Below are 12,451 nucleotides of genomic sequence, written 5' to 3' on the forward strand. Positions count from 1 at the left end.
GAAGGTACATGCCAGGTGAGTCTTTTTTAAAAAGCCTCTCCTTCTTTAAAAAAAAAAAAAGCGTTTTCCAAAGTGCCACCCAACAGCTTCCATGTGTGACTCCAACAGGGTCCCCTTAGACCAGCACTATCCAACTGAAATATAATGCAAGCCACAAAAGGGAGCTGCATATATAAATTTAAATTTTATATAGCTGTGTTAAAAAAAGTAAAAAGAATGAGACAAAATAGATTTAAATCATGTATTTCATTTAACCCAAAATATTGACATGTGATCAATATTTTAAAAATTGAGATATTTCATCTTTTTTTGCACTGTTCTGGAACTTAGTGTGTATCTCAACTTAGACTAGCTCTATTTCAAGTGCTCAATAGCCACATATCACTGTACTGGGTAGGATGCCTCAACCCAATCACCAAAGTGACTAAGGAGAAAAAGTGAATTGGGGTGGACCAGTGAACAGCAATGTCTGCCTTCTTGACATTAACAGATATTTCACTTAATGAGAAATGAATTGACCTTGATTTAACCAACTTCATGATAGTTCTCTACAACCCTTGAATCTCGGATTATTCTACTGTAGGACAAACTCTTTCAAAGACAAAATAATTTTACCTCTACTAATGAAGCATTTATAATAACACTTGCAATTTAAATTTTTTCTCTCATTCAGCTTGCTGCATCTTGACAATTTCTGGCAAGCAGAGTTATTTTAGGTCATGCTTGTTTATAGTCCCTCTTTCATAGCGGTGGTTACTATTACAGCCATACACATCATTTATCCTCTAACTGCTGTTTCCCAAACATGCTTCACACCCCAGTGCTCAGAGTGGCACAGTTGTGCAAATTTTACATAATTGTCGAAGAGTTTAGGAGGGGACAATTCACTTTTCTCTACTGCTGCTCAACTTTCTCTATCCTACCTACATTTCCATCACTTAAATTTTTCTCATTCCATCTGCCTTGCCTCGTTTTTATCCTTTACATCTTTATTTTTAAATTATTCTTACCATACTTTAAAGCACACAAATTCGACTACAGGAAAGTTTTGGTGATAACTTTTTCTGAAATAGGAAGAAATATCTGCAATATCATAACCTTGGGTGGGTATAGGTGTTAAGATAAGGTCCTTCTGCTTTCAAGATGACAATTCAGCGTTCCAGTTTTTTTCCTTAGAGGGAACATTGAGTATATCTATATATGGCTACTGTTACAGGAGGGATCATGAGTACATTCCCTGCGGGCCAATAAGTGTGCCAGCAACCATGGGGAGTAGCCAAGAATTCGGCAGAAGAGCGACTCTTAAGACGAACAAAAGTAGCTCAAGAACAGCGTTCCTAAACTGCGGAGGCTTCTTATTTCCTGGGTCCTCTGTCTTCTGCTTCTCCATTCTCCTAGCCTGCGTCCAGCCCTCAAACCTCTCCTATCCTCTCCCTGCCTCCACTGACTGTTTAGGACTGACCCAAACTCCCAGCCTCCCTCTGGCCTCGGGTTCGTACACTGGTACCCGCCAACATCCCCCATCCCACCCAACCACGGCCGCGCCCGCGCCTGCGCAGAGCCTCTTCTCGCGCGAACGCGCTGCCATCGTCCCCGACCTGCTCGCCAGCCGCGGGGATGCGAGGTCAGCGGTAGCCTGTTGCAGCTCTTTTCGTGGAGCGACGGTTGTCGTCTTTATCTCCGAACGCCTCCCACTCTACGCAGCCCCGCTAGCATTCCTCGGGATCCGACCCCAAACAGTAACCTTAAGCAACTAGACCCGGGAAGGTCCTGCGCGGCTGATACGCGGGCGCGCGGGCGGCGAAGCCCCGCCCCTCAAAGCCGGCTTCCTGCCTCTGCATTGGTCCGGGCGCCCGTCAGTCTCCGCCCATGGGGCCGCGCCGGCAGTGCTCCCCGCTGCCTCGCCGCTCTACGCGGATTTACTGCTTATCTCGGCTAGTGTCCAGCCGACCCGGCCAGTCCGAGCCTGAGCTGGCGCGGGCTGCGGGAAGCCTCGAGAAGGAGAGGGCCGGAAGCGGCCAGAGCTGAGCATCGTCCGGGTGGGCTGCGGGGCCGCAGCCTCTCCGGGGGCAGCACCACCTGTCGCGGGGCGAGACGTCGGGTAAGGCTCCGCACGGCTCGCAGCTGCGGGCGGCCTGGCGCGGCAGGGCCCGGGCGGGAGTTCCGGGATGGGCGCGGGCGCCGTCCTCCTCACGCCCAGTTCGGGGAGCCGAGCGCGGACCCGCCGCAGGCTTCCGCGCGTGCGGCCGGCAAGGTCCCCGCTTGGCGATGGGAGGGCGGGGTGGAGGGAAGGGGCTCGCCCAGTCTCGGGTGCAAGCGTGGGGAGAGGTCGGGTCTCGGCGACCCCCTACTGACCATCGGCAGCTCTTTCCTGGCTCCCGGTTTGGGGACGCGACTTCCCGGTCGAGACTCGCTGGTCGCAGGGCGCCCCCCTTCCCGCCCCATGGTAAGGCCCCGTGGCCTCCGTAACGGAGCATCTCTTCTACTCTTCATTTCTGCGCCTTTTCGAAACCACTTTATCAATAGATCTCTTTTTATGCAGGGATGAATTAATGACAGGAGCTAGGCATTTTGTTTATGTGTGTAGTGACCGTTCCTTGCTTTAAAGGAAGTTTGTTGCAGGCTAGAAAGTTCTACGATTGGGACGGTTCTGTCCATTCTTATAAAATGACATCTGTGGACCAGAATTGGCAGGTGTTTCTTTGACGCTGGTGTTAACCTATTTCTGCTTGTGTGGTGTTACATTGAGGTCCTGGATTTGACTTTCTTGGTTCCAAAGATAATTCTAGAAAATTTACGTTGCCTTTTGGTGAGAAGAAAGGTAATCACCATAACAGATCTCAGCAGGAGTGCTTCCTCACAAAACGTGTGTTACCTCACATCTGTTTGATTTACCTTCTTAAATTTTTATGGCAATCAATTGGAAACAAAACAGTTGATAGCATTGTTATTTCTTGTAGTGTTGCAGTTCATAACGGTGGAAGCAGGTATTAATTGTTAATCTTGGGCCAAGCGCTGTTCTCTACAAGAATTATCTGAAAACAATGCTCTGAGGTTGGTACTGTTGTTATCTACAATTTACAAATGAAGGTTAGGAAAGTTAAGTAGGTAACTTGCCCAAGATCACAGGTTTTAAGTGGCAAAGCCTGGATTCAAACTCGGGCAGGATAACTTAACAGCTCCAGCCCCCTCTTAACCTTGTTTGCTTCTTAAGCATTGTTCATGTTGTAAAGCTAGTTGCAATCTTGTATTCATAAATTTTGATCAATAGTTGCCAAGCATTCTGGAAATTAGAGGAGAACCCATCATGCCTTTACCTCCTTCACCCATATACATACCTATATATACGTATGTGTGTGTGTTTATATGTACACATACATACACATACTATAGTACTTACACAAATGATAGATAAATATGTATCTACTGTAACTAGTTGAGTTACAGGTTCTGTTACATGGTTTGCAGAAATAAAGGGAAAAAGTTTAGCTTTATCTTCTAATATTGGACCTTTAAATAATCAACTTTAAGCATGGATTTGTAACCTGTATCTGAGTCTTTTATGGTAGTTATAAAGACTTAATTAATTAAAAAGTTAGGTATAGAGGCCGGAAATGCTAATATACCTTTATCATATGTTAATAGGAAATTTTGTATGCTTTTGTAGAAGTTCTTCATTCTCTTGAGAGTTAAAATGTATTCTTGCTCAGTAGTTATTCCTGAGAGAGAACTGCTTAAGATTTCACTCTTAGAAGGTGTTTATGTATAATATTTTGTCGTTCAATATATTGGTTATGAAAACATATTTAAAAAATCATAAAGGAAAAACTCATTTACCATTTGAGAATTTCTTTTGTAAATTAACTTCTGCTATAATGATATTCAGGCATAAATTATATTTAATTTCATATAGAAGTAAACTATTCTAAACTGTATTATATTTTATATTAACTTAAACTATAATTAATTATAATTTATGTTGGTGAATTTCAGGCCAACCTAACAGCCATATTTTAAAGCATAAATAACACTAAAATGTATTGTTTACTAAGGATCAATATTAGAGGACAAAATTCATGCTAAATATTAAAATTACTCTACATTTGATTTAATAAAAAAAGTAACAATTTTATTAAAAGTTAACTGTTTTATTTGAAAGTCACTATTTTGATTATATTGTTGCATATTATATCTGCCTTGGTCAATATGTACAAATTTAAAAAGTTATGAAAAATATTCTGTAAATATTGTTTAGAATGACATTTGATGTTGCCTGGATCTGTATGCCATCCAAATTCTCAGTCTTGACCTAGAGATTTAACTTGAAATAGTTTAATTAATTGTTAACTGTGATTATCCTCATAGCCTCTTAATATGGGTTTCACATTAGATGTTAAAGCAGAAACAAGCACCTTCCAACCACCTTAGTTTATTACTACTACTAACAATAGTGCTTAGATAACTGTCATTTATAGAGCACTTAGAGGGCACTGTGATAAGCATCTTACATGGATTATCTAATTTTAATCTTAAAATGGCCCTATTTAGGAGGTCCTATTGTTGATCATTCCCATTTGAGTAATAAGATAACTGTAACTCAGAGAGTGTGACTTAAGTCTGACTTGAGATCACAAAGGAGCTATCAGCAGCAAAACCAGGATTTAAGTCCAGAGGTTTGATTCTAGGGCATGCCCTTGACCACTCTGCCAGATTGCCTAGGTATGGATTTTACTGAATAGACCTTCAGGTGATGTGGTCAAGCTCTTCATGATGATGATAAAGCTCTAAGGGGCTGATACTTTATGTATGTCACCATTACTACCCACAACTGCAAAATACAGCTTCCCCGTTCCCTCTTTTATTGACAAGAAAAGTGACACTTTTTATTCATTCATTCATTCATTCATTCATTCATTCATTCATTCATTTATTACTGGCTGAAATCAACACGTTTATGATCTTGCAGTTTCCATGGGCTCGGAGTCTGTGCACTGCTTAGCTGGTCCCCTGCTCAGGACCACACAAGGCTGTAATCGGGATGTGGTCCAGGCTGTGTTTTCATCTGGAGGGTCTGAGTCTTCTAAGTTCACTGGTTGTTGGCAGAGTTGTTTCCTGTGGCTGTGGAGCTGAGGCCTCCCAGAGACTTCCCTCTTCTCTGATAGACAGCCCTCTCCACAACATGGCGGTTTACTTCTTCAAGGCCAATGGCAGATGTCTGCTGCTGCCTTCAGTCTTTGATTTTTAAAAATGGCCTGCCTGATTGGGTCAGGCCCACCCAGGATAATTCCCCTAATTTAAAGTAAGCTGTTAGGGAATTTAATGGCATCTGTAAAATCCCTTCGTGGAAAGACTTAGAAGGTGTGTACCTCAGGGGGCAAGAATCTTAGGGCCATCTGCATACTGTAGGCCCCTTGTTGAAATCTGCCCCACCCAAAATGAAAAGTAAGACTTTTAAATCAGGGTTTCTCAGACTTTTGGACTTTGAGGGCAAGTCTAAAAAAGAAAAAGTTTGTGTCTAGGGAGGCAATTGGGACATAAGATGACCAGCTTTTAGTTATGTCAAGTTATGGACCTTTTAAAAAAACTACTACAACCTATCATCCCCATCCTTTCAAAAAAGAAAAGACATTTTTACTACCAAAAAGGGAGGAAGATCATTGTTACAACATGAAAACAAAGATCGTGAATTTAGTATTATGAAAAACTATGTTACATTGTCCTACTTCTCATTTGGATATAGACCAGTGAAAAACGTGTTTCAGACGGACACCAATTCAGAGACCGTTTGGGACTGCTTGGAGGACACAGTTGATTCCAAACGTGATTAGCTGAGTCCCGATTCAGACTGACTGCAGAGCTGTGGTCACAGCTCCCAGTCATGACCTCTCCCTAGTTTTGGTCTCCATTGCGCTGAACTTCTGCTTTCTACCCCCAGCTAGGGAGGGGGCTGGGGAGCGTCATCTCCAGCAGCCAGTGGCCTAGCAGTTTCAGTCCCAGTCTAGTTTATAAATACTATCCAGAGAGTACGTTCCCTAAGCCCTCCCCGCCCAGGACAAGGCAGTGTGAATGACACACCAGGGGGAGACACCACAGGCTTATCGCAGTATCCAGCAAACTCTCAAGCAGCTGGATTTTTTTGTTTTGTTTTTGTATTTATTCAAAATGAGAAGCCCCACTTCTTCTGTTTCCTGTTTTTACTTCACTCATTTTTACGGTTCTTCATCCTTTATCTGTGTAACATGAGGAGGCAGGTGTGGGTTTTTCCCATTTTTTTCTTGTTGCCTCCATTTGATACTAAGCCTGCCTGTCTGTCTCTGTCTCCTTAGTCCTTGGTTCTAATTTTGGCAGAGATTGTGTCTTTCCTTAAGTTGGTTTTTCATTTGTGTCTGCTTGTTTTAAGGGCACTATTAAATTACTTTTATATTTTATTTTACTCTCACTTAGTAATACAGTAATAAGTTGAGTGTTGTAACACCTTACTCTTTAAGTCTTTAATACTTTCTGCTTCTGTTTTCTCATTTTGTATCTGTTCTGTCATATAGTTGTCTATGAGGTAGATTTGGCAGGTAGAATTTACTTTATAGACTAAATTCACTATTTGATAGAAGCAGAACTTTAACCAGGAGCTGAAAATAGAAGACTTCATATGTCAGAATGCTGAACTTAACTACGAAAGGAAAAACTCCTGCTCACAGACTCAATTCTTCTGGCCACCAAATATGTTTCCCCACCACCACCACCCAGCAGTTCTCCAGTTCTAGGGAGACACTGACTGGGTGTGCTCCAACTTAATTCTAACACTGTCTGTCTGGAGATAGCTACAGAGCCCACAGGTTAACAGGCTCAGTCTCGAAAGACTGCCCCCACGTCAGATGCCAATCGCAAGTCCCAGGTTTTGACCTATACTTCTGACCAACCAGCCATAAATCAGGGCTTCCCACAACCCCCGCCTCAGGTTAGGTAATTTGCTGTAATGGCTCACAGAACTCAGGCAGACACTTTACTTACATTTACCTGTTTATTATAAAAGTCTACTACTTAGGAACAGACAGATGGAAAAGATACACAGGACTAGGTGTGGGGTGGGTGGAGGTTGGGGAGGGCGTGGTGCGTCCTTGCCCTCTGAGCTTGCCACCCCCGGCACCTAGATGTGTTCACCAACCTTGAAAGCGCATCAGCTTTCTGTTCAGAAGTTTTTGTGGATCTTAAACTCCCTCGCTCCCACCCCCTTTCCCAGGGGTCCTGGAGTGGGGGTGAAAGTTCCTCTCTCTCATCACTTGGTCTTTCTGGTGACCAGCTCTGTTTGGAGGTTATGTAGTGGCCTCACCCTAAGTCACCTCATTAGCATAAGCTCAGGTGTGATCAAAAGGGGCGCCATATAAAGAGCAGAAGATCCTCCTGTCAGTCAAGAAATTACAGCGATTTTTAGGAGCCCTGTGCCAAGAACTGATGACTGAGACCAAATGTATTTCTTATTATACCACAAGTACTGACTGCAAAATGTATTTTTTTCCAAATTGTCTTTTATTTTATTTTTTTGATTGTCTTTGATTTTAAATAAAATAAAAGATATTCCATACTATTTTAGATTTGCCTATCTCACCAATATGCTGCAATACTAATCCAGTCTTTTGGTACCAAAGTTTTAATTGTGATCAATAATGCTGTCTCTCCTGGAAGAACCACACAAACATGATCAGTGCTACAGTTTCAATTTCTATCTTTTCAAAATTTATTTTGAAATAATTTGAAAGACTTGGTTGTAAACATCATACCTCTTGGCCCCTTAATACTTCACTGTGTATTTTCAAAACAAGGGTATCTCTTGCAGAATTCAGAAAATTTTAAGTTATGCTTTTATGTAAATTACAGTATATCTTCCAGTTTTGCCAGTTATTCTGGTAATGTCCTTTATAACATTTTTTTGGATCAGGTTTTGCATTTAGTTGTCCTATCTGTTTAATCTTTAAACTGCAGTAGTTCCTTAGTATTTTTCATGACATTAACACTTTTTAAGAAAACCAAGCCATTATTTTGTGGTATATCTCTCATGGTTCTATTTTATTATCATTGAGATGTAGCTGACATAAAATATTGTGTAAATTTAAGGTGTACACCACGTTAATTTGATACATTTATGTATTGTAATATTGCCAGTAATTAGCACCTCTGCACATTAGGTAATTATAATTTCTTTTTAGTGATCAGAATAATTAAGTTCTAGTCTCTTAGCAAGTTTGATGATTATAATACAATATTGTCTGTATTCACTATGCATTAGATCTCTAGGACTTCTTACCACTTACTACCTCTTAGGACTCTTGTTGAAAGTTTGTACCTTTAAGCCACATCTATCCTGTCCTTCCTCCCAATTCCCATCTCATGATTCTTGATGTGTTTATGATCATATAGGTTTCTTGGTTTTATGGCCATATTAGGTAGCACATTTATATGAAGCATCCAGAAGAGGTAAATTCATAAAGACAGAAAGCAGATTGGTGATTGCAGGCACCAGCAGAGTGGGGAAATGGGTATGGTGTTTCTTTCTGGGATGATGAAAATGTTTTGGAACTAGACAGAGGTGGTTGTACAAAATTATGGATTTTCTAAATCCCCCTGAATTGTTTAAAATAGTTAATTTTATGTTATGTGAATTTCAGCTCCTTAAAGATTAACTTTAAAAAATCCCAATGTAAATGGTTTTGCTGCACCTCCATATACAGCCCATGGATTTCTCAACAAATAGATTTCCATTAAAAAACTACTGGATGATAATTACAATGGTTTATAATGATTACCAAAATAAATGGGCATTGCAAATTGATTTTTAGTGGGAGAATTGATAGATATGCAGAAGAGTCTATTACATTCCCATCACTTATTATTTAAGTTTGATGTATTACGTAGTTTTCTATTTTGAAATTTTTTCTTAATGTTTGTGATGGATGTGAAAGGCCAAAAACGTGTTTTCTAGCCAATTTGCATGATTTTTTATATTAAATAACAGATTTTTTAAAATAAATGAATAAATAAAAACAAAAAACTTAGTACATTGAGTTTAAATGTTGAGTATATTAGTACCTTAAAAATCTAAGTCTTAAAATCTGGATAGCTTCTCTTCCTCTGAATGTGTGTGTTCCAGGCTTTCCTATTATGTACTTTTCCACCTTCAGCCTAAACTCTCCCTACCTGTTTACACTGAACTAGATGTTTTCTTTTTCCTTAATTTCTTTATTTCTTTCTCATGACTCCTAAGTGGAGATTCATACCTGGCCACACTTAATGTGGATTAGAAAAAAAGGTGAATATGTAGCACACTGTAGTGGGTAATAAATACATAAAGAGTGGCAGTGACTGTTATCCAAGGACTTAACAATGTTATCAGAAAAGTAAATCCTTGCCTTCACCTTGCCTTGTAACAACAATACCTTATTGTTGCTCTTTTACAATGCCTTACAACCTGTAGAAACATCAATGTATTTTGAAAAGACATTTTCACTCGTGGGAAGTTAAGCTTCCTAAATCTGCTTTTGAAAACTGATACCTGATATACATGCAGTTCTATAATGTCTCTCATTATCTTTATTTGCTTTGCTTTTCCCAGGTGAAAGGAAAGATGTTGTCCAGGTTTCGAGTAGTTGCCACTTCTTGTATGCTGGCATGTCGTCATTTGCACCTAAGAGAGAAAGGCAAGCCACTTATGTTGAACCCAAGAACAAACAAGGTTAGTGACATTAATACTCACATGCATTTTCTCTCTTCCTGGTGAAGGTTTGTTGTATTTTAGATTGATAAAATATGAAAGTTTTGTATTTTGTAGCTTTATTCTAAAACTATTCAGAAGTATTTGTTTTTTCTGCATGAACTTTTCTCCACACTGCAAGAATCATGGCTGTTTTATACCTCCCAGATTTCACCCTCAACAATTTCTGCTACCCAAAAAGGATTGACTTTATTTTTCTATTTCTAGCTAAAAAAAAAAAAAAAAAAAAAAAATTCCCAGAATAACAGATTGGCCAGAACTTCCAGCCAGATTTGTTATATTTAAATGTACTCAGCTCAAGTCAGGTACTTATCCTGGACCAATCAGTTGAGTCTTTGGAAGATGGGGTCACATTGTAAAATTAAATTTTATCTAATGTCCACCCACACCCCACCTTCACCCAGCTTTCTGGGCACAAATCATTGCACACAAATGATTTTGCCCATTAATGACACTGCTGATTCAAAGGAGAGACCTCTGACCCTTTTTTTACTCTTGGGGCAGAAGTGATGGGCAGTACTAGAGGTCTTGTCTTGCCTTTATTCCTTATCCAAACTGGGTTCAGTGGGCAAGTTCTTCTGTATTTTTTTGTGGCCATATTAAATAGTAAGTAAATACAATTCTGAAGATTTCTTAGTGGAAGCTTGTAAGAGTTTAAATTGGGTTTATTGTAATATATGAATTTACTTTTTGGGAAAGGTGCATTCAGATTAAGGTGTGATTTATTTTAAAACAACAGTCATCAAAAAATTCCCCAATCCCATCTGTTTCCCATAATGGGGAGGGGTGGAATAATTGTGTAACATGATACGTTTGACCTACAAAGGAAAATTTGACCAGGGAGCACACAGATCACTTTATCTTTGCATTGTTGATACCTGGCACAGAATAAGAGTTCAGCAAGCAGTTATTGATATGAAGCTTATTGAGGGATATTCTAACCCTCTCTTGTTTTTACCTCACCTCCCCAAATCTTGCTTGCTCTTCAAGAAGCAGCTCATTCAAAATCGAGTTCTCCTGTAGAGTCTTTTCACACTATCATAGACTAGAATAACCCCTCCCTCTCTGAAACCCTATAGCAGTATATATCTTCTTGTTTTTATGGCAAGTAATCAATATCCATTGGTTTGTGCATCTTTTCATGTCTTAAGCTGTCATTGAAATGATACTATTTACGTCTTTATGAATTTATATTTTTAAACTATACTTCAGGTTCCTTTTGGGCAGGGACTGTTTTAAATGTTTTGTATCTTTTACAATGCCATGGTTAGTAAACATTTGATAAATATGTTGGTTTTATTTTTGTCTTTATAGAAGCTATTTAAAATGTACTTTGAGGGGTTATGGTTTATAAACTTCATTAAGTGGCAGATGAAGTTGAAAGAGAAGAATAGTCTAAATGCATTATAGTACTTCTGTAAAGAATATAAAATCTAGCGTCTGGCCTTCTGAAATCTCTAAGGTTGGGTAGCATCTGTATGGTTACCTCACTGAAGGATCACTTCTGGAATTCCCTTAAGCATTAGGGAGAGTTTTTTTGATGTGTGTGTTTGTTTAAGAAGGAACACAGACTAGTAATTTCCAATTTGAGAGTTATGCATGAACTCCTTGGGGATTTGCCATGTAAAGAAATCAGGTTTGTGTTTCAAACATTATTGACTAAATAATTTTTCGCATATTTATAAGTACTGTTTTAAGAGTATTTGTGCTGTAATTAATAAAACAGTTATTAAAGGCAGTACTGAATTCTTAATCTTTTTGAATGTATATCTGTTATTTATGTCTATAAAACTTACTATGGTAAAGTAAACGTAATGTGCAATTTACCATTTTTTTAACACCTTTATAATGGTATATACTTTCTTTACAGTAAACTACACACATTTCAGATGTACATTTTGAAAAATTTTGATAGATGTTTACACCCTTGGACACCACACCACCACCACAATCAAGATAGCTAACATTTCCATCACTCCCCAAAGGGTACAATTTTCAAATTACCAATTTATCCCTTCCTACTCTCTTTACCCCTTGGTAACCGTAAATCTGTTCTTTATGAGTCTGTTTCTGCTTTGTAGATAAGTTCATTTGTGTCCTTCTTTTTTTTAGAGTCCACATATAAGTGATATATGCCACTTTTCTTTCTCTTTCTGGCTTACTTCACTTAGAATGATGATTTCCAGGTCCATCTATGTTGCTGCAAATGGCATTATTTTATTCTTTTTTATGGCTGAGTAGTATTCCATTGTATATATATACCACATCTTCTTTATCCAGTCATCTGTTGATGGACATTTGGGTTTTTTCTGTATCTTGGCTGTTGTAAATATTGCAGCTGTGAACACTGGGGTGCATGTGTCTTTTTGAATTATGTTTTTCTCTGGATATATGCCCAGGAGTGGGATTGCTGGATCATGTGGTAACTCTATTTTTAGTTTTTTAAGGAACCTCCATACTGCCCTTCACATTAGCTGCACCAGTTCACATTCCTACCAGCGGTGTAAGAGGGTTCCTTTTTCTCCGCACCCTCTCCAGCATTTATTGTTTGTAGACTACAATTTACAGTTTTAACCATTTAAAGGTGTGCAGTTCGTTGACATTAAGTACATTCAGTGTTGTGCATCCATCACCACTGCCTGGTGCCAGAACTTTTCATCACCTGAAATGGAAACTCAGTATTCATTA

At 39.3% G+C, this 12,451-nt stretch overlaps 1 protein-coding gene across 1 annotated transcript in view; it reads left to right on the forward strand.

Annotated features, from left to right (window-relative positions):
- The first annotated feature begins 1,835 nt into the window (after nucleotides 1-1,835).
- Nucleotides 1,836-12,451, forward strand: part of ME2 (malic enzyme 2) — a 44,764-nt gene continuing 34,148 nt past the window's right edge. Inside the window, exons 1-2 of the mRNA XM_031441891.2 lie at nucleotides 1,836-2,101; nucleotides 9,605-9,724. Of these exons, the coding sequence (XP_031297751.1) occupies nucleotides 9,617-9,724 (108 nt within the window). The 5' untranslated portion in view covers nucleotides 1,836-2,101; nucleotides 9,605-9,616. The remainder of the gene's footprint in view (nucleotides 2,102-9,604; nucleotides 9,725-12,451) is intronic.

Source organism: Camelus dromedarius, chromosome 28 (assembly GCF_036321535.1).
Source record: "Camelus dromedarius isolate mCamDro1 chromosome 28, mCamDro1.pat, whole genome shotgun sequence".
NCBI lineage: Eukaryota > Metazoa > Chordata > Mammalia > Artiodactyla > Camelidae > Camelus > Camelus dromedarius.